This window comes from Eucyclogobius newberryi, unplaced genomic scaffold, assembly GCF_026437365.1.
Source record: "Eucyclogobius newberryi isolate DKJ021-1_F unplaced genomic scaffold, fEucNew1.0.hap1 SCAF_411, whole genome shotgun sequence".
In the NCBI taxonomy this organism is placed as follows: domain Eukaryota; kingdom Metazoa; phylum Chordata; class Actinopteri; order Gobiiformes; family Gobiidae; genus Eucyclogobius; species Eucyclogobius newberryi.
The window spans coordinates 7005-32147 of record NW_027316070.1 but is presented as its reverse complement, the minus strand read 5'-3'; the positions used below and the strand labels follow the sequence as shown (position 1 = coordinate 32147).

At 51.9% G+C, this 25143-nt stretch overlaps 1 protein-coding gene across 1 annotated transcript in view; it reads left to right on the top strand.

The window, feature by feature from the left end:
- LOC140379541 (MAM domain-containing glycosylphosphatidylinositol anchor protein 2-like) overlaps nucleotides 1–23411 on the top strand; it is a gene marked incomplete at both ends in the record, with an annotated part of 31638 nt that extends 8227 nt beyond the window's left edge. Inside the window, 10 exons of the mRNA XM_072464214.1 lie at nucleotides 7967–8160; nucleotides 8590–8722; nucleotides 8872–9144; nucleotides 14903–15283; nucleotides 16519–16637; nucleotides 17058–17232; nucleotides 17652–17918; nucleotides 21149–21297; nucleotides 23132–23309; nucleotides 23387–23411. Coding sequence (XP_072320315.1) covers nucleotides 7967–8160; nucleotides 8590–8722; nucleotides 8872–9144; nucleotides 14903–15283; nucleotides 16519–16637; nucleotides 17058–17232; nucleotides 17652–17918; nucleotides 21149–21297; nucleotides 23132–23309; nucleotides 23387–23411 — 1894 coding nt within the window. The remainder of the gene's footprint in view (nucleotides 1–7966; nucleotides 8161–8589; nucleotides 8723–8871; nucleotides 9145–14902; nucleotides 15284–16518; nucleotides 16638–17057; nucleotides 17233–17651; nucleotides 17919–21148; nucleotides 21298–23131; nucleotides 23310–23386) is intronic.
- Nucleotides 23412–25143: the final 1732 nt, after the last annotated feature.

Sequence of the window (25143 nt, the reverse complement as noted above, 5' to 3'; positions counted from 1 at the left end):
CTACAAATGTATATATGTATATAATGTAAATATGTATATAATGTATATATGTATATAATGTATATATGTTTATAATGTATATGTGTATGTATGTATATATACACACACATATATATATATATATATATATATATATATATATATATATATATATATATATATATATATATATATATATGATGATATTGAATGAAACGGTAAAGATCATGATCTGTGGTTTATATGATGTATATGATGTATATATGTATATGATGTATATATGTATATATGTATATATGTATATATGTATATATGTATATATGTATATATGTATATGATGCAGTATTTGTGCTCTTCATATCAAAGAACAGATCAAAGTACTTTACATTGTTTTACAGCTAATAATAATAATAATTATTAAAGCCGCAAGCGGCAATGATCGGCCCTCGCCACGCCGCAAGAGGAGGGGGCGTGGCTAACACGCCCCAATGGTCCTTTTATTACGCCTACTGCTGAATCTGTGACGCTGTCACATCTTCTCCCCTTTGTTTTACATCAAAAAGCTATTTTATTTTGAATTCTTGGCAAAACGTGCGGCAAAGAGAAGAGCGCACAGAGACCGTGACTCTTTGAATAAAAATGTGGATCACTTTTGATGGTCCTGAAGATGAGTCTCACCAAATTTCAGGTTAATAGGGCCAACGCCCTGAGGGGGAGGAGTTTGTGAAAGTCTAAAGTGTAAACATGTTCTGGCGATTTCCCCATTGGAATAACATGAAAGGTTTTGGTCATCGCTACGACAACGCCATAACAATTATGACATGAGTCATTGACTGTTTTGATGGGGCCAAAATTGAGTTTTGTGTCAAATTTCATATAATTTCGCAAAACTAAACATTTAACCTCCATATGAAAACTTTATTTCACTTCAAGTAGGTTTAGGGCAAAGAGTTTAACAACTGATTCTAATTTGACGCAATTCGGACTTTATCTGCGCAAACGGCAGAAATGTTAAATTTGGGAGATTTCTGAAATTCTAGCTACAGTTTGTGGCTTCGCCGCTCAGAGACCGTGACAGGGTCAATGTCATTTGATAACTTTTGATGTCCCACTCCTCAGTAGCATTTTCACACAATTTCAGCTTTTTAGGGCCAACGCCCTGGGAGGAGTTCATAAAAGTACGACATTTGGAAAAACTCCGAAGTCATGTTTAGCCATTTTTGAACCAATATGGCCGACATTTGGTTGGGCGGACGGCGTTGTCGTAATAATATTTTTTACTTCTCTTGTCACCATCTACCTCTGCGCCAAATTTCATGATTCTACAATCAGATTTTTTTTGGGTCATTTCCCATCTCTCAATGCATTTTTGGTACATTTGGGGGCGCTGACGAGCACATTATTTTATTATAGAAAAGGGAAAGAGGCACGATTTTTAGAGGTGTGAACATTTTTGTGACTTTTCGTCAATGTCTCTGGGTGGTCCCGAGAAGAAGAAGAAGAAGAAGAAGAAGAAGAAGAAGAAGAAGAAGAAGAAGAAGAAGAAGAAGAAGAAGAAGAAGAAGAAGAAGAAGAAGAAGAAGAAGAAGAAGAAGAAGAAGAAGAAGAAGAAGAAGAAGAAGAAGAAGAAGAAGAAGAAGAAGAAGAAGAAGAAGAAGAAGAAGAAGAATATTCCGATGCGAAAACAATGTTTCCCATTTTTCAAATATCATAAACTATACATTTTCTACCTCATGGTGTGGGTCCCTGGTCACTGACGGGTACTTTCCTTAATTTTGAGTGGGCTCCGCCCACTTTGTGTTTTTGGCCCTCTAAACAGTAATAATGTTCAATTTTTGCATCACATGTTTATATGAACGGAACATGCAGGAGATGGAACGTGTTCGTGAGACACTTAGAGCAAACGAGTGCTTTATATGGGGATGACGTCATCCCAATGTAAAGTGCTCGTTTAGTGCGAACTTTTGCACGGGCTTCGCCCGTTTACAACGGTAATGTTCCATTTTCCTACTACTAATTAATATGCACGGGGCGTGCATGAGTGAAGGAGTGCGTTAGTGAGTGTTTGGAAGTGGGCGAGCGCTTCGTGCTCGATTTCGTGCGCACTACGTGCGCACTTTCGCAGCCGTGCTTCACACGGCCTTACGAGATTAATAGGCCTCTCACAGCTTGTGGCGCTCGGGCCTAATAATAATAATAATAATAACTTTTATTCATATAGTGCTTTTCAGTGACCCAAAGACGCTGAACATAATAAAAAAGGGGGGGTATTTACAGACAGGGGGGACAACACGTACAGAACACATTAATGAACAGATAAAATGAACAAGACAGAAGAAGTAGAGAGAGAAAGATGGGGATGTAACAGGGGGTAGAAGAGGAGGAAATGGGGTAGAGGAGGCTAGGGGTAGGGGAGGTCATAGGCTTGGGTGAAGAGGTCATGTTTTTAGGCGGGATTTGAATGTTGTGAGTGAGGGAGAGTGGCGGACAGGTTGGGGGAGGGAGTTCCAGAGTCGGGGTGCTGTTCGGGAGAATGCTCTGTCGCCAAAAGTTTTGAGTCGGGATGTTGGTGCAGCCAGGGTGAGAGAGGAGGAGGATCGGAGAGCTCGGGAGGGGCGGTGGGGGATGAGGAGGTCAGACAGGTAGGGGGGGGCGGTGGGGGATGAGGAGGTCAGACAGGAAGGGGGGGGGCAGTGGGGGAGGAGGAGGTCAGACAGGTAGGGGGGGGCGGTGGGGGAGGAGGAGGTCAGACAGGTAGGGGGGGCGGTGGTGAAGAGCTTTGAGGAGGAGTATTTTAAAGTTTATGCGCTGCTTGATGGGGAGAGAGTGGAGAGAGAGGAGAACGGGAGTGATGTGATCACGGGACCGGGTGTGGGTGAGGAGGGTGTGGGTGAGGAGGAGGGTGTGGGTGAGGAGGAGGGTGTGGGTGAGGAGGAGGGTGTGGGTGAGGAGGAGGGTGTGGGTGAGGAGGGTGTGGGTGAGGAGGGTGTGGGTGAGGAGGAGGGTGTGGGTGAGGAGGAGGGTGTGGGTGAGGAGGGTGTGGGTGAGGAGGGTGTGGGTGAGGAGGAGGGTGTGGGTGAGGAGGAGGGTGTGGGTGAGGAGGAGGGTGTGGGTGAGGAGGGTGTGGGTGAGGAGGGTGTGGGTGAGGAGGAGGGTGTGGGTGAGGAGGCGGGTGTGGGTGAGGAGGGTGTGGGTGAGGAGGGTGTGGGTGAGGAGGCGGGTGTGGGTGAGGAGGCGGGTGTGGGTGAGGAGGGTGTGGGTGAGGAGGGTGTGGGTGAGGAGGCGGGTGTGGGTGAGGAGGCGGGTGTGGGTGAGGAGGCGGGTGTGGGTGAGGAGGCGGGTGTGGGTGAGGAGGGTGTGGGTGAGGAGGCGGGTGTGGGTGAGGAGGCGGGTGTGGGTGAGGAGGGTGTGGGTGAGGAGGAGGGTGTGGGTGAGGAGGAGGGTGTGGGTGAGGAGGAGGGTGTGGGTGAGGAGGGTGTGGGTGAGGAGGAGGGTGTGGGTGAGGAGGAGGGTGTGGGTGAGGAGGAGGGTGTGGGTGAGGAGGGTGTGGGTGAGGAGGCGGGTGTGGGTGAGGAGGGTGTGGGTGAGGAGGGTGTGGGTGAGGAGGCGGGTGTGGGTGAGGAGGCGGGTGTGGGTGAGGAGGCGGGTGTGGGTGAGGAGGGTGTGGGTGAGGAGGCGGGTGTGGGTGAGGAGGCGGGTGTGGGTGAGGAGGAGGGTGTGGGTGAGGAGGCGGGTGTGGGTGAGGAGGCGGGTGTGGGTGAGGAGGGTGTGGGTGAGGAGGGTGTGGGTGAGGAGGCGGGTGTGGGTGAGGAGGCGGGTGTGGGTGAGGAGGGTGTGGGTGAGGAGGCGGGTGTGGGTGAGGAGGGTGTGGGTGAGGAGGGTGTGGGTGAGGAGGCGGGTGTGGGTGAGGAGGAGGGTGTGGGTGAGGAGGCGGGTGTGGGTGAGGAGGCGGGCAGCGGAGTTTTGGACCATTTGGAGTCTGTGGAGGGAATGGGAGGAGATGCCAGTGAGGAGGGAGTTGCAGTAGTCAAAGCGGGAGGAGATGAAGGCATGGATGAGGGATTCAGCAGCGGGGAGGGTGAGGCAGTGTCGGATTTTGGCGATGCGGCGGAGGTGGAAGTATGAGGTCTTGACGATGTGGCTGACATGGGGAGTGAAGGAGAGGGTGGGGTCCATGATGACAACGAGATTGCGTACCAGGGTAGAGGGGGTGATGGTCGAGGTGTCGATGCTGAGTGAAAAGGGACCAGTTTTATTGAGAGTGGATTTGGTGCCAATGAGGAGGAGCTCTGTTTTGTCACTGTTCAGTTTGAGGAAGTTGAGAGTGAGCCATGATTTTATTGTAGAGATGCAGGTTTGGATGTGGCTGAGGGGAGGGTGTGGGTGAGGGGGTGTGGGTGTGGGTGTGGGTGTGGGTGAGGGGGTGTGGATGTGGCTGAGGGGAGGGTTTTGGGTGGATTTGGTGGTGAGGTATATCTGGGTGTCGTCAGCGTAGCAGTGAAAGTCCAGGTTGAGTTGGCGGAGGATGTGACCAAGGGGGAAGATGTAGCAGATGAAGAGGAGGGGGCCGAGGACTGAGCCCTGGGGGACCCCCTGCGTTACTGGGGAGAGGGTGGATGAGTGACCGGAGAGGGAAATGAACTCTTGCCTGTTGGTGAGGTAGGATGTGAGCCAGTCAAGTGCAGAGCCCTCAACACCCAGTTGGCGCAGCCTTTGTAGGAGGATGGAATGGTTTATAGTGTCAAAGGCTGCGCTGAGGTCTAGTAGTAACAGGATGTTGAGGGCCCCGGAGTCTGCAGAGGTGAGGAGATCGTTGAGTGCTTTGACCAGGGCTGTTTCAGTGCTGTGAAGTGGGCGGAAGCCAGATTGGAGGGGTTCATAGAGGTTGTTTGACTGGAGGTGGGTGTGAAGTTGGGCGGCGACGATGCGTTCCAGCGTTTTTGAGAGGAACGGCAGGTTGGAGATGGGGCGGTAGTTGGAGAGGTTGGCGGAGTCTAGGGTGGGTTTTTTGAGGATGGGGGTGATGGAGGCCAGTTTGTAGATGGAAGGAACATGGCCGAGGGATAAAGACTGGTTGAAGAGGGTGGTGAGATGGGGGATGAGAGCAGGGAGGCAGGCCTTGGTTAGAGTCGTTGGGAGGAGGTCGAGAGAGCAGGTGGTGGTTTTGGAAGCGGTGATGAGGTCTATGATATGAGAGGAGTTAACAGAGGAGAAGGTGGTGAGGGGAGGGAAGGGTGGGTGGTCAGGGAGAGGAGGGGGCAGGGGTGGGGGTGGTGATGGAGTTAATGGAGACGGCAGTCATGGAGCTGTTGATTTTGGAAATTTTGTCATTGAAGGCAAGGAGGAAAGAGTTGCAGAGGTCAGGGGAGGAGGGTGGAGTGATGTCCGGTGGCTGGAGCAGCTTGTTGACGGTGGAGAACAGGGTGCGAGGGCTCCGGTGGGAGCTGTTGATGAGGGTGGAGAGGTGGGCAGATTTGGCGGCTTGGAGAGCGTCACGGTAGGAGGAGATGTGTAATTTGAAAGCTTCGGCGTGGACGGTGAGGCGGGTTCTTTTGAGGAGTCGTTCGAGTTGGGGGCCAGTCTGCTTCATGGTGCGGAGTTCAGGGGTGTACCAGGGGGCGGGGTTGATGTATGAGACGGAGGAGGTTTTCCAGGGGGCTAGGGAGTCAAGGGAGTCGGAGAGGGTGGTGTTGAGCATGACAGCATAGTCGTCGGGGGAAGAGGGGGGGGAGTCAGGGGGGAAAGCAGAGGATATGAGCTGGGAGAGCGTGAGGGGGTTGACTGACTTGATATTGCGGTAGGTGATGGTGCGTTTTTTGGGGTTGTGGGGCGAGGGTAGGGGGGCGGAGAAAAGGATGCAGAGATGATCAGAGAGTGGGAAGGGGAGGGGGTGGGGCTTAGATATGGGTAGGAGAGAGGAACAGACTAAGTCCAGAGTGTGGCCTTTGGTATGGGTGGGGAAGTCAATATGTTGGGTGAGATGGAAGCAGTCCAGGAGAGAGAGGAAGTCGGATGTCAGTGGGGCGTTGGGGCAGTCAATGTGGATGTTGAAGTCACCAGTGAGTAGGAGGCGGGCAGAGAGAGAGGATGCGATGGTGAGGAGTTCAGACAATTCAGTGAGGAAAGAGGGGTGGGGCTTTGGGGGACGATAGATCAGGATAGCGGTGATAGAGTTGGGGAGGGAGAAGGCGAGGTATTCAAATGATGAGATGGATGGAAGGTTGAGGTTCAGTTCAGTGATGGATGTAGATTTTTTATGAATAACAGCAAGACCTCCCCCACGCCCGGAGAGGCGGGGTTTGGCAGTGTAAGTGTAGTTGGAGGGAGTGGCTTGGTTGAGAGCATAGAAGTCCAGGGGCTGTTACCATGTTTCACAGAGGAGAAGCAGATCAATGTTATTGTCCAGTAGCAGTTCAGATATAACAGGTGATTTGTTGGAGAGGGAGCGGCAGTTCAGCAGTGCAAGGGAGATGGATGGGGGCGCAGGGGTGGGGGGGCGGAGGTTGCTGAGGTTGGCAGTGCGGCAGGTGGGGGTGACGGGAGGGCGAAAACTAGTCCAGAGTGAGGGGATAGGTGAGCCGTCGTTGGAGTGTTGGTTATGGGAGAGACCAGAGCTCCTGTGGATGTAGCGGGGCCGGCGAAGGATCCCAGCTGAGCTAGCTGCAGAGGCAGCAGCAGCTGGGAGACGGTGGTTATGGTTGAGGAGGTGAAGGTCAGCAGCGGTGTAGGTGAGTAGGCGAGAAGTTGGTGGAGCGGTGGCCTGGAGGCGCGGGAGTGATAGTCCGAGGAGGAGATGGAACGTAGCAGCAGATGAGAGTAATCCAGTTAGAATGTTGGCGGTGGCTAGAGGCTGGTTAACTAGAAGCTGGTGGGCAGAGAGTTGTGAAAAAGCAGCAGTGGACCGGGTGTTGAAGCTGGTGGAGTGAGTGGCGTTGGTTGCCCCAGACCTTGTCTGCACGGCAGGGAGGCCCCGCGATACCATGACGGACCTCCGCAGGTGTTAAGCCAGCTGTTAGCTGGCGGCTAGGGCAGTAGATAGTCCAGGAGTGAGGGAGGAGATGAGCGATGGACGGTGCAGTAATGTCCGATGAAGTTAAGGAACAGGGATGTAGACAGAAGACAACACAGAGACGCGGGAACAAAACAAAACAATGGAAACGACTAACAAAACAAAGACGTTGGGACAGAAGCGGCAGTCCACATACCAGACGCCGGCGTTGCTCTAGCCCAATCAAGACGCATTTGAGTCCAGTTTTGTGACCAGATCGCCCCCGTCTGTGGAGCGGGGAAAGCAGAGAAACAGGGCTGTACCTTGGTTGTATGGGGCTGCTTTTCTCCGGGTGGAGCCGGTGCCCCGCTCTCCGTGTCTGCTCCTGTGGCGGGCTGGGGCCACACCTTCGCCCAGGTACAGACCTCCGGGGCGGCGGGTGCGGGAGCGCGGAGCCGGTGTTCGGGCGTGGAAACGCCGGTGCAGCGGAGGAGAAGCGGAGCCGCTCGCTCGTGGTGCGTGCGGCTCGTGGCGGGGTCTATACCTCCTGAAGATTTCGTCTAAAAAAATCCTCTAGGAAAGACAGGTTTTTTATAACCCTTCTTATACGGGGACCTTGACTCTCCAGCGGGGGGCTATGAGGATGGTATCTACGTCCTGTTTTAAAACACATTTATCTTGTTCTTATGACACCGCGCGCTTGTGGCCCCTGAAATTGCTTGGGGGCCCCTGGCCCCCCAGGCCCCTAACTTTGAAAATCTATTTCTCAGCCTGTTAGGGCCTTGGTCCTGGTCCTGGTCCTGGTCCTGGTCCTGGTCCTGGTCCTGGTCCTGGTCCTGGTCCTGGTCCTGGTCCTGGTCCTGTTCCAGGCCCTGGTCCTGGTCCCAGTCCCGGTCCTGGTCCTGGTCCTGGTCCTGGTCCTGGTCCAGGCCCCGGTCCTGGTCCTGGTCCTGGTCCCAGTCCAGGCCCCGGTCTAACCCTGGTCCTCTTTGTCCTCAGACTTAGACCCTCCTGTGATCTCGGTCCATCAGAGTCTGGGGGAGACGGACCAGTTCTACTCGGACCGGACCGTGTTCCTTCGCTGTGAGGCCCGGTCCAACCCGGGTCCAGAATACACCTGGTTCAGAGGGAAGACGCCTCTGAGCGAAGGCTCCGACCAAGGAGTCGACATCTACGAACCGCTCTTCACTCAGGTACCAACGGCCTGGGTTAGTCCTGGGTTAGTCCTGGGTTAGTCCTGGGTTAGTCCTGGTTTAGTCCTGGGTTAGTCCTGGGTTAGTCCTGGTTTAGTCCTGGTTTAGTCCTGGTTTAGTCCTGGGTTAGTCCTGGGTTAGTCCTGGTTTAGTCCTGGTTTAGTCCTGGGTTAGTCCTGGGTTAGTCCTGGGTTAGTCCTGGGTTAGTCCTGGGTTAGTCCTGGGTTAGTCCTGGTTTAGTCCTGGTTTAGTCCTGGTTTAGTCCTGGTTTAGTCCTGGGTTAGTCCTGGGTTAGTCCTGGTTTAGTCCTGGTTTAGTCCTGGGTTAGTCCTGGGTTAGTCCTGGGTTAGTCCTGGGTTAGTCCTGGGTTAGTCCTGGTTTAGTCCTGGGTTGGACCTAGTCCTGGTCTATAACCAGTCTCGTCCTCAGGGGGAGACAAAGATCCTGAAGCTGAAGAACCTTCGGCCGGTCGACTTTTCCGAATACAGTTGTGTCGCATCAGTTAAAGGCGTGTGCGGCATCAGGGACAAGAGCGCCCCCTTCAGGCTCACCAACACTACAGGTGAGAGACAAGAGCGCCCCCTTCAGGCTCACCAACACTACAGGTGAGAGACAAGAGCGCCCCCTTCAGGCTCACCAACACTACAGGTGAGAGACAAGAGCGCCCCCTGCTGACCTCTCTGACCTCTCTGACCTCTGTGTGCTCCACAGCGCCCCCTGCCGTGCGTCTGCTGCTGCCTGACCCGGTCGTGGTGAACCCGGGTGAGAGTGTGACCTTGGGTTGCGTGCCCTCGGCGGGCGACCCGCCGCCCACACTCGCCTGGGTGCGCGCCGGAGGGGCGGAGCTTCCCAAACACAGCTCGGCCAATCGCGGCGCTCTGACTGTCACCGCGGTAACGGTGGAGGATGGAGGCGTGTACACCTGCATCGCTATGAACAACGTGGGCAGTCCAGCCAAAAAGAGCACCACCATTCTAGTGCGAGGTGAGCCAGATGCCCTCCCACGCTGATGGTTCTCCTGTGTCCTCAGGTCTTAGAGGTTGATGGTTCTCCTGTCTCCTCAGGTCTTAGAGGTTGATGGTTCTCCTGTGTCCTCAGGTCTTAGAGGTTGATGGTTCTCCTGTCTCCTCAGGTCTTAGAGGTTGATGGTTCTCCTGTCCCCTCAGGTCTTAGAGGTTGATGGTTCTCCTGTCCCCTCAGGTCTTAGAGGTTGATGGTTCTCCTGTCTCCTCAGGTCTTAGAGGTTGATGGTTCTCCTGTCTCCTCAGGTCTTAGAGGTTGATGGTTCTCCTGTGTCCTCAGGTCTTAGAGGTTGATGGTTCTCCTGTCTCCTCAGGTCTTAGAGGTTGATGGTTCTCCTGTCTCCTCAGGTCTTAGAGGTTGATGGTTCTCCTGTGTCCTCAGGTCTTAGAGGTTTATGGTTCTCCTGTCTCCTCAGGTCTTAGAGGTTGATGGTTCTCCTGTCCCCTCAGGTCTTAGAGGTTGATGGTTCTCCTGTCTCCTCAGGTCTTAGAGGTTGATGGTTCTCTTGTCTCCTCAGGTCTTAGAGGTTGATGGTTCTCCTGTCTCCTCAGGTCTTAGAGGTTGATGGTTCTCTTGTCTCCTCAGGTCTTAGAGGTTGATGGTTCTCCTGTGTCCTCAGGTCTTAGAGGTTGATGGTTCTCCTGTCTCCTCAGGTCTTAGAGGTTGATGGTTCTCCTGTCCCCTCAGGTCTTAGAGGTTGATGGTTCTCCTGTCTCCTCAGGTCTTAGAGGTTGATGGTTCTCCTGTCTCCTCAGGTCTTAGAGGTTGATGGTTCTCCTGTCTCCTCAGGTCTTAGAGGTTGATGGTTCTCCTGTCTCCTCACGTCTTAGAGGTTGATGGTTCTCCTGTGTCCTCAGGTCTTAGAGGTTGATTGTTCTCCTGTGTCCTCAGGTCTTAGAGGTTGATGGTTCTCCTGTCCCCTCAGGTCTTAGAGGTTGATGGTTCTCTTGTCTCCTCAGGTCTTAGAGGTTGATGGTTCTCCTGTCTCCTCAGGTCTTAGAGGTTGATGGTTCTCTTGTCTCCTCAGGTCTTAGAGGTTGATGGTTCTCCTGTCTCCTCAGGTCTTAGAGGTTGATGGTTCTCCTGTCTCCTCAGGTCTTAGAGGTTGATGGTTCTCCTGTGTCCTCAGGTCTTAGAGGTTGATGGTTCTCCTGTACCTCCAGGTCTTAGAGGTTGATGGTTCTCCTGTCTCCTCAGGTCTTAGAGGTTGATGGTTCTCCTGTGTCCTCAGGTCTTAGAGGTTGATGGTTCTCCTGTGTCCTCGGGTCTTAGAGGTTGATGGTTCTCCTGTCTCCTCAGGTCTTAGAGGTTGATGGTTCTCCTGTCTCCTCAGGTCTTAGAGGTTGATGGTTCTCCTGTCTCCTCAGGTCTTAGAGGTTGATGGTTCTCCTGTCTCCTCAGGTCTTAGAGGTTGATGGTTCTCCTGTCCCCTCAGGTCTTAGAGGTTGATGGTTCTCTTGTCTCCTCAGGTCTTAGAGGTTGATGGTTCTCCTGTGTCCTCAGGTCTTAGAGGTTGATGGTTCTCCTGTGTCCTCAGGTCTTAGAGGTTTATGGTTCTCCTGTCTCCTCAGGTCTTAGAGGTTGATGGTTCTCCTGTCCCCTCAGGTCTTAGAGGTTGATGGTTCTCTTGTCTCCTCAGGTCTTAGAGGTTGATGGTTCTCCTGTCTCCTCAGGTCTTAGAGGTTGATGGTTCTCCTGTCTCCTCAGGTCTTAGAGGTTGATGGTTCTCCTGTCTCCTCAGGTCTTAGAGGTTGATGGTTCTCCTGTCTCCTCAGGTCTTAGAGGTTGATGGTTCTCCTGTCTCCTCAGGTCTTAGAGGTTGATGGTTCTCCTGTGTCCTCAGGTCTTAGTGGTTGATGGTTCTCTTGTGTCCTCAGGTCTTAGAGGTTGATGGTTCTCCTGTCTCCTCAGGTCTTAGAGGTTGATGGTTCTCCTGTCTCCTCAGGTCTCAGAGGTTGATGGTTCTCCTGTGTCCTCAGGTCTTAGAGGTTGATGGTTCTCCTGTGTCCTCAGGTCTTAGAGGTTGATGGTTCTCCTGTGTCCTCAGGTCTTAGAGGTTGATGGTTCTCCTGTCCCCTCAGGTCTTAGAGGTTGATGGTTCTCCTTTCTCCTCAGGTCTTAGAGGTTGATGGTTCTCCTGTCTTCACAGGTCTTAGAGTTTGATGGTTCTCCTGTCTCCTCAGGTCTTAGAGGTTGATGGTTCTCCTGTCTCCTCAGGTCTTAGAGGTTGATGGTTCTCCTGTCTCCTCAGGTCTTAGAGGTTGATGGTTCTCCTGTGTCCTCAGGTCTTAGAGGTTGATGGTTCTCCTGTCTCCTCAGGTCTTAGAGGTTGATGGTTCTCCTGTCTCCTCAGGTCTTAGAGGTTGATGGTTCTCCTGTCTCCTCAGGTCTTAGAGGTTGATGGTTCTCCTGTCTCCTCAGGTCTTAGAGGTTGATGGTTCTCCTGTGTCCTCAGGTCTTAGAGGTTGATGGTTCTCCTGTCTCTTCAGGTCTTAGAGGTTGATGGTTCTCCTGTCTCCTCAGGTCTTAGAGGTTGATGGTTCTCCTGTCTCCTCAGGTCTTAGAGGTTGATGGTTCTCCTGTCTCCTCAGGTCTTAGAGGTTGATGGTTCTCCTGTGTCCTCAGGTCTTAGAGGTTGATGGTTCTCCTGTCCCTCCAGGTCTTAGAGGTTGATGGTTCTCCTGTCTCCTCAGGTCTTAGAGGTTGATGGTTCTCCTGTGTCCTCGGGTCTTAGAGGTTGATGGTTCTCCTGTGTCCTCGGGTCTTAGAGGTTGATGGTTCTCCTGTCTCCTCAGGTCTTAGAGGTTGATGGTTCTCCTGTCTCCTCAGGTCTTAGAGGTTGATGGTTCTCCTGTCTCCTCAGGTCTTAGAGGTTGATGGTTCTCCTGTCTCCTCAGGTCTTAGAGGTTGATGGTTCTCCTGTCCCCTCAGGTCTTAGAGGTTGATGGTTCTCTTGTCTCCTCAGGTCTTAGAGGTTGATGGTTCTCCTGTGTCCTCAGGTCTTAGAGGTTGATGGTTCTCCTGTGTCCTCAGGTCTTAGAGGTTTATGGTTCTCCTGTCTCCTCAGGTCTTAGAGGTTGATGGTTCTCCTGTCCCCTCAGGTCTTAGAGGTTGATGGTTCTCTTGTCTCCTCAGGTCTTAGAGGTTGATGGTTCTCCTGTCTCCTCAGGTCTTAGAGGTTGATGGTTCTCCTGTCTCCTCAGGTCTTAGAGGTTGATGGTTCTCCTGTCTCCTCAGGTCTTAGAGGTTGATGGTTCTCCTGTCTCCTCAGGTCTTAGAGGTTGATGGTTCTCCTGTCTCCTCAGGTCTTAGAGGTTGATGGTTCTCCTGTGTCCTCAGGTCTTAGTGGTTGATGGTTCTCTTGTGTCCTCAGGTCTTAGAGGTTGATGGTTCTCCTGTCTCCTCAGGTCTTAGAGGTTGATGGTTCTCCTGTCTCCTCAGGTCTCAGAGGTTGATGGTTCTCCTGTGTCCTCAGGTCTTAGAGGTTGATGGTTCTCCTGTGTCCTCAGGTCTTAGAGGTTGATGGTTCTCCTGTGTCCTCAGGTCTTAGAGGTTGATGGTTCTCCTGTCCCCTCAGGTCTTAGAGGTTGATGGTTCTCCTTTCTCCTCAGGTCTTAGAGGTTGATGGTTCTCCTGTCTTCACAGGTCTTAGAGTTTGATGGTTCTCCTGTCTCCTCAGGTCTTAGAGGTTGATGGTTCTCCTGTCTCCTCAGGTCTTAGAGGTTGATGGTTCTCCTGTGTCCTCAGGTCTTAGAGGTTGATGGTTCTCCTGTCTCCTCAGGTCTTAGAGGTTGATGGTTCTCCTGTCTCCTCAGGTCTTAGAGGTTGATGGTTCTCCTGTCTCCTCAGGTCTTAGAGGTTGATGGTTCTCCTGTCTCCTCAGGTCTTAGAGGTTGATGGTTCTCCTGTGTCCTCAGGTCTTAGAGGTTGATGGTTCTCCTGTCTCCTCAGGTCTTAGAGGTTGATGGTTCTCCTGTCTCCTCAGGTCTTAGAGGTTGATGGTTCTCCTGTCTCCTCAGGTCTTAGAGGTTGATGGTTCTCCTGTCTCCTCAGGTCTTAGAGGTTGATGGTTCTCCTGTGTCCTCAGGTCTTAGAGGTTGATGGTTCTCCTGTCTCCTCAGGTCTTAGAGGTTGATGGTTCTCCTGTCTCCTCAGGTCTTAGAGGTTGATGGTTCTCTTGTCTCCTCAGGTCTTAGAGGTTGATGGTTCTCCTGTGTCCTCAGGTCTTAGAGGTTGATGGTTCTCCTGTCTCCTCAGGTCTTAGAGGTTGATGGTTCTCTTGTCTCCTCAGGTCTTAGAGGTTGATGGTTCTCCTGTGTCCTCAGGTCTTAGAGGTTGATGGTTCTCCTGTGTCCTCAGGTCTTAGAGGTTGATGGTTCTCCTGTGTCCTCAGGTCTTAGAGGTTGATGGTTCTCCTGTCTCCTCAGGTCTTAGAGGTTGATGGTTCTCCTGTCCCCTCAGGTCTTAGAGGTTGATGGTTCTCCTGTCTCCTCAGGTCTTAGAGGTTGATGGTTCTCCTGTCTCCTCAGGTCTTAGAGGTTGATGGTTCTCCTGTCTCCTCAGGTCTTAGAGGTTGATGGTTCTCCTGTCTCCTCACGTCTTAGAGGTTGATGGTTCTCCTGTGTCCTCAGGTCTTAGAGGTTGATGGTTCTCCTGTCTCCTCAGGTCTTAGAGGTTTATGGTTCTCCTGTCTCCTCAGGTCTTAGAGGTTGATGGTTCTCCTGTCCCCTCAGGTCTTAGAGGTTGATGGTTCTCTTGTCTCCTCAGGTCTTAGAGGTTGATGGTTCTCCTGTCTCCTCAGGTCTTAGAGGTTGATGGTTCTCTTGTCTCCTCAGGTCTTAGAGGTTGATGGTTCTCCTGTCTCCTCAGGTCTTAGAGGTTGATGGTTCTCCTGTGTCCTCAGGTCTTAGAGGTTGATGGTTCTCCTGTCTCCTCAGGTCTTAGAGGTTGATGGTTCTCTTGTGTCCTCAGGTCTTAGAGGTTGATGGTTCTCCTGTGTCCTCAGGTCTTAGAGGTTGATGGTTCTCCTGTCTCCTCAGGTCTTAGAGGTTGATGGTTCTCCTGTCCCCTCAGGTCTTAGAGGTTGATGGTTCTCCTGTCTCCTCAGGTCTTAGAGGTTGATGGTTCTCCTGTCTCCTCAGGTCTTAGAGGTTGATGGTTCTCCTGTGTCCTCAGGTCTTAGAGGTTGATGGTTCTCCTGTCTCCTCAGGTCTTAGAGGTTGATGGTTCTCCTGTCTCCTCAGGTCTTAGAGGTTGATGGTTCTCCTGTCTCCTCAGGTCTTAGAGGTTGATGGTTCTCCTGTGTCCTCAGGTCTTAGAGGTTGATGGTTCTCCTGTCTCCTCAGGTCTTAGAGGTTGATGGTTCTCCTGTCTCCTCAGGTCTTAGAGGTTGATGGTTCTCCTGTCTCCTCAGGTCTTAGAGGTTGATGGTTCTCCTGTCTCCTCAGGTCTTAGAGGTTGATGGTTCTCCTGTGTCCTCAGGTCTTAGAGGTTGATGGTTCTCCTGTCTCCTCAGGTCTTAGAGGTTGATGGTTCTCCTGTCTCCTCAGGTCTTAGAGGTTGATGGTTCTCCTGTCTCCTCAGGTCTTAGAGGTTGATGGTTCTCCTGTCCCCTCAGGTCTTAGAGGTTGATGGTTCTCCTGTCTCCTCAGGTCTTAGAGGTTGATGGTTCTCCTGTCTCCTCAGGTCTTAGAGGTTGATGGTTCTCCTGTCTCCTCAGGTCTGCGCGGCGCCCGGTTCTGGATCACTCCTGACCCGTACCATGGCGACGACCACATCCAGATTGGTCGCGAGGTGAAAATCACATGTCAGGTGGAGGCCACACCCCCAGAGGAGCTGGCGTTTGATTGGCTGAAGAATGGTCGTCCTCTGCGCAGCTCGGAGCGAATGGTGATCACCCACTCAGACACGGCGGCACTGGGGGCGGGGCTTGGGTCAGGACTCGGGTCAGGACCAGGGTCAGGTCAGGGCCCGGGTCGGTCCAGCCTCGACATCATCGACCTGAAATTCACCGACTTTGGGACGTACAGCTGCGTCGCCTCTTTGAGGAACGGAGGAAGTCCAGAGATCAGCATCGACGTCAACATCTCCTCCACCACAGGTTTAGTCCTGGTTTAGTCCTGGTTTAGTCCTGGTTTAGTCCTGGTTTAGTCCTGGTTTAGTCCTGGTTTAGTCCTGGTTTAGACCTGGTTTAGTCCTGGTTTAGTACTGGTTTAGTCCTGGTTTAGACCTGGTTTAGACCTGGTTTAGTCCTGGTTTAGTCCTGGTTTAGTCCTGGTTTAGTCCTGGTTTAGACCTGGTTTAGACCTGGTTTAGACCTGGTTTAGACCTGGTTTAGTCCTGGTTTAGTCCTGGTTTAGACCTGGTTTAGTCCTGGTTTAGTCCTGGTTTAGTCCTGGTTCAGACTTGGTTTAGTCCTGGTTTAGTCCTGGTTTAGTCCTGGTTTAGACCTGGTTTAGACCTGGTTTAGACCTGGTTTAGTCCTGGTTTAGGCCTGGTTTAGTCCTGGTTTAGTCCTGGTTTAGTCCTGGTTTAGTCCTGGTTCAGACTTGGTTTAGTCCTGGTTTAGTCCTGGTTTAGTCCTGGTTTAGTCCTGGTTTAGTCCTGGTTCAGACTTGGTTTAGTCCTGGTTTAGTCCTGGTTTAGTCCTGGTTTAGACCTGGTTTAGACCTGGTTTAGTCCTGGTTCAGACTTGGTTTAGTCCTGGTTTAGTCCTGGTTTAGACCTGGTTTAGACCTGGTTTAGACCTGGTTTAGTCCTGGTTTAGACCTGGTTTAGTCCTGGTTAGTCCTGGTTTAGTCCTGGTTCAGACTTGGTTTAGTCCTGGTTTAGTCCTGGTTTAGTCCTGGTTTAGTCCTGGTTCAGACTTGGTTTAGTCCTGGTTTAGTCCTGGTTTAGACCTGGTTTAGACCTGGTTTAGTCCTGGTTTAGACCTGGTTTAGACCTGGTTTAGTCCTGGTTTAGACCTGGTTTAGACCTGGTTTAGACCTGGTTTAGACCTGGTTTAGTCCTGGTTTAGACCTGGTTTAGTCCTGGTTTAGTCCTGGTTCAGACTTGGTTTAGTCCTGGTTTAGTCCTGGTTTAGTCCTGGTTTAGACCTGGTTTAGACCTGGTTTAGTCCTGGTTTAGACCTGGTTTAGTCCTGGTTTAGTCCTGGTTCAGACTTGGTTTAGTCCTGGTTTAGACCTGGTTTAGTCCTGGTTTAGACCTGGTTTAGACCTGGTTTAGTCCTGGTTTAGACCTGGTTTAGTCCTGGTTAGTCCTGGTTTAGTCCTGGTTAGTCCTGGTTTAGTCCTGGTCTGTGTCTCACATTAACCCTTGTCTCTCCTGGTTCAGTCCCTCCAGAGCTGGTGGTTCCCAGGGGCCGCTCGGTGTTGCTGGTGCAGGAGGCGGAGTCTGTGGAGCTGCAGTGCCTCGTGTCGGGGAAACCCAAACCCACAGTTCTGTGGTACAAACTGGGCCCCCGAGAGGAGCAGAGGATCCTCGAGACGCTGGAGAACCAGGACCAGGACCGAGACCGGGACCGGGACCAGGACCAGGACCAGGACCAGGACCAGGACCAGGACCAGGACCAGGACCAGGACCAGGACCAGGACCAGGACCAGGACCCACAGCCCAGCCCTCTGAAGCAGACAGAGGAGCAGGAATCCAACCAACAGCTCAACCAGACCCTGGACACACATGAGGGGGGGGCACAGGGGGGGCCACAGGGGGGGACACTGGGGGGGACACAGGGGGGGACACAGGGGGGGCCACAGGGGGGGACACAGGGGGCCCGGGCAAGGATGTCTGGGGGGGACAAAAGCAAACTTTTGGGGGAGCGAGTAGAGGACTCGGAGCAACCTCTTGGGGGGTCGACCCTGGACTCGTACCACGGCCCTGAGCTCACCGGGGCCCCCCTGGGGCCCCCCCTGTGGGAGAGTGCAGACGGACTGCTGCGTCTGTCCAACGTCTCCAGAGGAATGTCCGGAGTGTATCGCTGTCAGACGAGTCAACTGAACGGATTCAACGTGCGGCCGAGACAAGCGCTGATCCTGCTGCACGTGCACTGTGAGTGTATCAGATGCCCTCCCACTGACCCACTGACCCACTGACCCACTGACCCACTGACCCACTGCAGATACAAGACAAACACTATTTTGTGTTTTTACAGTAAAAGTCCAAGTGTAAAATGTGTTTAAAGCAGCTCTGATGTGACAGCGCCCCCTGAAGGACGCTCACATGTGTCTGAGGACAGCGCCCCCTGGAGGACGCTCTCATGTGTCTGAGGACAGCGTCCCCTGGAGGACGCTCACATGTGTCTGAGGACAGCGTCCCCTGGAGGACGCTCACATGTGTCTGAGGACAGCGTCCCCTGGAGGACGGTCACATGTGTCTCAGGACAGCGTCCCCTGGAGGACGCTCACATGTGTCTGAGGACAGCGTCCCCTGGAGTGTCACATCAGCTCTAACTTCTCGCTCTCCCTCAGATCCTCCGGTTGTGGAGCCTGTCTTCGCTGAGGTGCGTCAGGCTCTGGGCAGGGCCTTCTCTCTCTCCTGTGGGCTCCTGGGGGCCCATCCGTCCAGGGGCCTGCGCTTCGAGTGGAAACTGGGCTCGAGGCTCTTGACGAGGGGAGAACTGCTCCAGGGCCAGACCCAGTACCAGGTCCGGGCTCTGAACCGAGAAGGATACGGAGTCTACACCTGCGAGATCAGCAACGAGGCAGGAGCCGGCAGGTGCAGCTTCCACGTGACAGGTGAGTTTGAGTCCCACGACCTCATGACAAACACCAGGAGTCAAACCCACATCCGTGTCGTGCTGGCGTCCATGTCGTGCCATTGTCCATGTCGTGCTGGCGTCCGTGTCGTGCCAGTGTCCATGTCGTGCTGGCGTCCGTGTCGTGCCATTGTCCGTGTCGTGCCAGTGTCCATGTCGTGCCAGTGTCCGTGTCGTGCCAGTGTCCATGTCGTGCCATTGTCCATGTCGTGCTGGCGTCCGTGTCGTGCCAGTGTCCGTGTCGTGCCAGTGTCCGTGTCGTGCCAGTGTCCATGTCGTGCCATTGTCCATGTCGTGCTGGCGTCCGTGTCGTGCCAGTGTCCGTGTCGTGCCAGTGTCCGTGTCGTGCCATTGTCCATGTCGTGCCAGTGTCCATGTCGTGCTGGCGTCCGTGTCGTGCCAGTGTCCGTGTTGTGCCAGTGTCCGTGTCGTGCCAGTGTCCATGTCGTGCTGGCGTCCGTGTTGTGCCAGTGTCCGTGTTGTGCCAGTGTCCGTGTCGTGCCAGTGTCCGTGTCGTGCCATTGTCCATGTCGTGCTCGCGTCCGTGTCGTGCCAGTGTCCGTGTTGTGCCAGTGTCCGTGTCGTGCCAGTGTCCGTGTCGTGCCAGTGTCCATGTCGTGCTGGCGTCCGTGTTGTGCCAGTGTCCGTGTTGTGCCAGTGTCCGTGTCGTGCCAGTGTCCGTGTCGTGCCATTGTCCATGTCGTGCTCGCGTCCGTGTCGTGCCAGTGTCCGTGTTGTGCCAGTGTCCGTGTCGTGCCAGTGTCCATGTCGTGCTGGCGTCCGTGTCGTGCCAGTGTCCGTGTCATGCCATTGTCCGTGTCGTGCCAGTGTCCGTGTCGTGCCATTGTCCGTGTCGTGCCAGTGTCCGTGTCGTGCAAGTGTCCGTTTTGTGCCAGTGTCCGTGTCGTGCCAGTGTCCATGTCGTGCCAGTGTCCATGTCGTGCTGGCGTCCGTGTCGTGCTGGCGTCCGTGTCGTGCCAGTGTCCGTGTTGTGCCAGTGTCCGTGTCGTGCCAGTGTCCATGTCGTGCCATTGTCCATGTCGTGCTGGCGTCCGTGTCGTGCCAGTGTCCGTGTCGTGCCATTGTCCATGTCGTGCCAGTGTCCGTGTCGTGCCAGTGTCCGTGTCGTGCCAGTGTCCGTGTCGTGCCAGTGTCCATGTCGTGCCATTGTCCATGTCGTGCTGGCGTCCGTGTCGTGCCAGTGTCCGTGTCGTGCCAGTGTCCGTGTCGTGCCAGTGTCCGTGTCGTGCCATTGTCCGTGTCGTGCCAGGGTCCATGTCGTGCCATTGTCCATGTCGTGCTGGCGTCCGTGTCGTGCCAGTGTCCGTGTCGTGCCATTGTCCGTGTCGTGCCAGTGTCCATGTCGTGCCATTGTCCATGTCGTGCTGGCGTCCGTGTCGTGCCAGTGTCCGTGTCGTGCCAGTGTCCGTGTCGTGCCAGTGTCCGTGTCGTGCAAGTGTCCGTTTTGTGCCAGTGTCCGTGTCGTGCCAGTGTCCATGTCGTGCCAGTGTCCATGTCGTGCTGGCGTCCGTGTCGTGCTGGCGTCCGTGTCGTGCCAGTGTCCGTGTTGTGCCAGTGTCCGTGTCGTGCCAGTGTCCATGTCGTGCCATTGTCCATGTCGTGCTGGCGTCCGTGTCGTGCCAGTGTCCGTGTCGTGCCATTGTCCATGTCGTGCCAGTGTCCGTGTCGTGCCAGTGTCCATGTCGTGCTGGCGTCCGTGTTGTGCCAGTGTCCGTGTTGTGCCAGTGTCCGTGTCGTGCTGGCGTCCGTGTCGTGCCAGTGTCCGTGTCGTGCCAGGGTCCATGTCGTGCCATTGTCCGTGTCGTGCCAGGGTCCATGTCGTGCCATTGTCCATGTCGTGCTGGCGTCCGTGTCGTGCCAGTGTCCGTGTCGTGCCATTGTCCGCGTCGTGCCAGTGTCCATGTTGTGCCAGTGTCCGTGTCGTGCCAGTGTCCATGTCGTGCTGGCGTCCGTGTTGTGCCAGTGTCCGTGTTGTGCCAGTGTCCGTGTCGTGCCAGTGTCTGTGTCGTGCCGTTGTCCGTGTCGTGCCATTGTCCATGTCGTGCTCACGTCCGTGTCGTGCCAGTGTCCGTGTTGTGCCAGTGTCCGTGTCGTGCCAGTGTCCGTGTCGTGCCATTGTCCATGTCGTGCTGGCGTCCGTGTCGTGCCAGTGTCCGTGTCATGCCATTGTCCATGTCGTGCCAGTGTCCGTGTCGTGCCAGTGTCCATGTCGTGCTGGCGTCCATGTCGTGCCATTGTCCGTGTCGTGCCATTGTCCGTGTCGTGCCATTGTCCGTGTCGTGCCAGTGTCTGTGTCGTGCCATTGTCCATGTCGTGCTGGCGTCCGTGTCGTGCCAGTGTCCGTGTTGTGCCAGTGTCCGTGTCATGCCAGTGTCCATGTTGTGCTGGCGTCCGTGTCGTGCCAGTGTCCGTGTCGTGCCATTGTCCGTGTCGTGCCATTGTCCATGTCGTGCTGGCGTCCGTGTCGTGCCAGTGTCCGTGTTGTGCCAGTGTCCGTATCGTGCCAGTGTCCATGTCGTGCTGGCGTCCGTGTCGTGCCAGTGTCCGTGTTGTGCCAGTGTCCGTGTCGTGCCAGTGTCCATGTCGTGCCGGTGTCCATGTCGTGCTGGCGTCCGTGTCGTGCTGGCGTCCGTGTCGTGCCAGTGTCCGTGTTGTGCCAGTGTCCGTGTCGTGCCAGTGTCCATGTCGTGCCATTGTCCATGTCGTGCTGGCGTCCGTGTCGTGCCAGTGTCCGTGTCGTGCCATTGTCCATGTCGTGCCAGTGTCCGTGTCGTGCCATTGTCCATGTCGTACCAGTGTCCGTGTCGTGCCAGTGTCCGTGTTGTGCCAGTGTCCGTATCGTGTCAGTGTCCATGTCGTGCTGGCGTCCGTGTCGTGCCAGTGTCCGTGTTGTGCCAGTGTCCGTGTCGTGCCAGTGTCCATGTCGTGCCAGTGTCCATGTCGTGCTGGCGTCCGTGTCGTGCTGGCGTCCGTGTCGTGCCAGTGTCCGTGTTGTGCCAGTGTCCGTGTCGTGCCATTGTCCATGTCGTGCCAGTGTCCGTGTCGTGCCATTGTCCATGTCGTACCAGTGTCCGTGTTGTGCCAGTGTCCATGTCGTGTCATTGTCCGTGTCGTGCCAGTGTCCGTGTTGTGCTGGCTCCTCTGTTTGACCCTTGACCCTCTGTAAGTGTCTTAACTCTTGTGTTGCAGGAAAAGCCTTCGCTCCAGAGTTTTACTACGACTTGGACTCGAGTCTGTGGCAGAACCGAGCCTCAGTTTACGGCTTCAGGCTCCTCTGGACCCAACGAGAACCCGACTCTGTGGACCGGGTCCTGGCCTACAGACTGGGCCTGAGACAGGTGAGGGACAAGGACCGGGTCCGGACCAGGACTTCTCTGTCCTCGTTCTGTCCTCGTTCTGTCCTCGTTCTGTCCTCGTTCTGTCTTCGTTCTGTCCTCGTTCTGTCCTCGTTCTGTCCTCGTTCTGTCTTCGTTCTGTCCTCGTTCTGTCTTCGTTCTGTCCTCATTCTGTCTTCGTTCTGTCTTCGTTCTGTCCTCGTTCTGTCCTCGTTCTGTCTTCGTTCTGTCCTCGTTCTGTCCTCGTTCTGTCCTCATTCTGTCCTCGTTCTGTCTTCGTTCTGTCCTCGTTCTGTCCTCGTTCTGTCTTCGTTCTGTCCTCGTTCTGTCCTCGTTCTGTCCTCATTCTGTCCTCGTTCTGTCTTCGTTCTGTCCTCGTTCTGTCCTCGTTCTGTCTTCGTTCTGTCCTCGTTCTGTCCTCGTTCTGTCCTCATTCTGTCCTCGTTCTGTCTTCGTTCTGTCCTCGTTCTGTCCTCATTCTGTCCTCGTTCTGTCTTCGTTCTGTCCTCGTTCTGTCCTCGTTCTGTCCTCGTTCTGTCTTCGTTCTGTCCTCGTTCTGTCCTCGTTCTGTCCTCGTTCTGTCTTCGTTCTGTCCTCGTTCTGTCCTCATTCTGTCCTCGTTCTGTCCTCGTTCTGTCTTCGTTCTGTCCTCGTTCTGTCCTCGTTCTGTCTTCGTTCTGTCCTCGTTCTGTCCTCGTTCTGTCCTCGTTCTGTCCTCGTTCTGTCTTCGTTCTGTCCTCGTTCTGTCCTCGTTCTGTCCTCGTTCTGTCCTCGTTCTGTCCTCACAAACGCTGAGTCACTTCAGGTGTTTTCGTTGTATAAATAAAACATTCTTATTTTTCTGATGGTGATGAATCGTTGCCGTGGAAACTCTGATGTAAAACTGCAGCGTAAAGTTTATACACCTGGTTTAGTCCTGGTCTGACCTCAGTCTGACCCCTCTCTGACCCCTCAGTCTGACCTCAGTCTGACCTCCGTCTGACCCCTCTCTGACCTCAGTCTGACCTCAGTCTGACCCCTCTCTGACCTCAGTCTCACCCCTCTCTGACCTCTGTCCGAACTCTGTCCGACCTCAGTCAGACCTGTCTGACCTAAGCCTGACCCCTCTCTGACCTCAGTCTGACCCCTCTCTGACCTCAGTCTGACCCCTCTCTGACCCCTCTCTGACCTCTGTCTGACCTCAGTCTGACCTGAGTCTGACCTCAGTCTGACCTCAGTCTGACCTCAGTCTGACCCCTCTCTGACCCCTCTCTGACCTCAGTCTGACCTCTGTCTGACCTCAGTCTGACCTCAGCCTGACCCCTCTCTGACCCCTCAGTCTGACCTCAGTCTGACCTCAGTCTGACCCCTCTCTGACCCCTCTCTGACCTCAGTCTGACCTCAGTCTGACCCCTCTCTGACCACTCTCTGACCTCTGTCTGACCTCTGTCTGACCTCAGTCTGACCTCAGCCTGACCCCTCTCTGACCTCAGTCTGACCTCAGTCTGACCTGAGTCTGACCCCTCTCTGACCCCTCTCTGACCTCAGTCTGACCTCAGTCTGACCCCTCTCTGACCACTCTCTGACCTCTGTCTGACCTCTGTCTGACCTCAGTCTGACCTCAGCCTGACCCCTCTCTGACCTCTGTCTGACCTCTGTCTGACCTCTGTCTGACCTCAGTCTGACCCCTCTCTGACCCCTCTCTGACCTCAGTCTGACCTCAGTCTGACCCCTCTCTGACCACTCTCTGACCTCTGTCTGACCTCAGTCTGACCTCAGTCTGACCCCTCTCTGACCACTCTCTGACCTCTGTCTGACCTCAGTCTGACCTCAGTCTGACCCCTCTCTGACCCCTCAGTTGTCCCAGACTCGCTGGTGGGAGCAGGAGATCCCCATAGAGGCAGTGATCCAGAAGGGGGCGCTGCTGAGCCATAACCTGACAGAGCTGGTCAAACCCGAGTCGTACCTGGTCAGACTTACACCAATCACACGCTTCGGTGAGGGCGACGCCTCCGAGCGCATCATCGCCTACACAGGTGCGGCCAATCACAGCGCGGCTCACGGTCACATGGTCAGAGTCTGGGATCTCACCGTGTTTTGTGTTTTTCCTCAGCTCCAGTCAATCCACATCTCAGTGAGTACTTTATACTTTATACTTTATACTTTATACTTTATACTCTATACTCTATACTTTATACTTTATACTCTATACTTTATACTTTATACTCTATACTTTATACTTTATACTCTATACTTTATACTTTATACTTTATACTTTATACTCTATACTTTATACTTTATACTTTATACTTTATACTTTATACTTTATACTTTATACTCTATACTTTATACTTTATACTTTATACTCTATACTTTATACTTTATACTTTATACTCTATACTTTATACTTTATACTCTATACTTTATACTCTATACTCTATACTTTATACTTTATACTCTATACTTTATACTCTATACTCCATACTTTATACTTTATACTTTATACTTTATACTTTATACTCTATACTTTATACTTTATACTCTATACTTTATACTCTATACTCTATACTCTATACTCTATACTCTATACTTTATACTTTATACTTTATACTCTATACTTTATACTTTATACTCTATACTCTATACTTTATACTCTATACTCCATACTTTATACTTTATACTTTATACTTTATACTTTATACTCTATACTTTATACTTTATACTCTATACTTTATACTCTATACTCTATACTCTATACTCTATACTCTATACTTTATACTTTATACTTTATACTCTATACTTTATACTTTATACTTTATACTTTATACTTTATACTTTATACTCTATACTCTATACTCTATACTTTATACTCTACTCTATACTTTATACTTTATACTCTATACTTTATACTCTATACTTTATACTCTATACTCTATACTTTATACTTTATACTCTATACTCTATACTTTATACTCTATACTCTATACTCTATACTTTATACTTTATACTCTATACTCTATACTCTATACTTTATACTCTACTCTATACTTTATACTTTATACTCTATACTTTATACTCTATACTTTATACTCTATACTCTATACTTTATACTTTATACTCTATACTCTATACTTTATACTCTATACTCTATACTCTATACTTTATACTCTATACTCCATACTTTATACTCTATACTTTATACTCTATACTCTATACTTTATACTTTATACTCTATACTCTATACTTTATACTCTATACTCTATACTCTATACTTTATACTCTATACTCTATACTTTATACTCTACTCTATACTTTATACTTTATACTTTATACTTTATACTATATACTCTATACTTTATACTTTATACTCTATACTTTATACTCTATACTCTATACTCTATACTTTATACTCTATACTCTATACTCCATACTTTATACTCTATACTTTATACTCTATACTCTATACTATATACTCTATACTTTATACTTTATACTCTATACTCTATACTCCATACTTTATACTCTATACTTTATACTCTATACTCTATACTTTATACTCTATACTTTATACTTTATACTCTATACTCTATACTTTATACTCTATACTCTATACTTTATACTCTATACTCTATACTTTATACTCTATACTTTATACTTTATACTCTATACTCTATACTTTATACTCTATACTCTATACTTTATACTCTATACTTTATACTTTATACTCTATACTCTATACTTTATACTCTATACTCTATACTTTATACTTTATACTCTATACTCTATACTCCATACTTTATACTTTATACTTTATACTCTATACTCTATACTTTATACTCTATACTCTATACTTTATACTTTATACTCTAT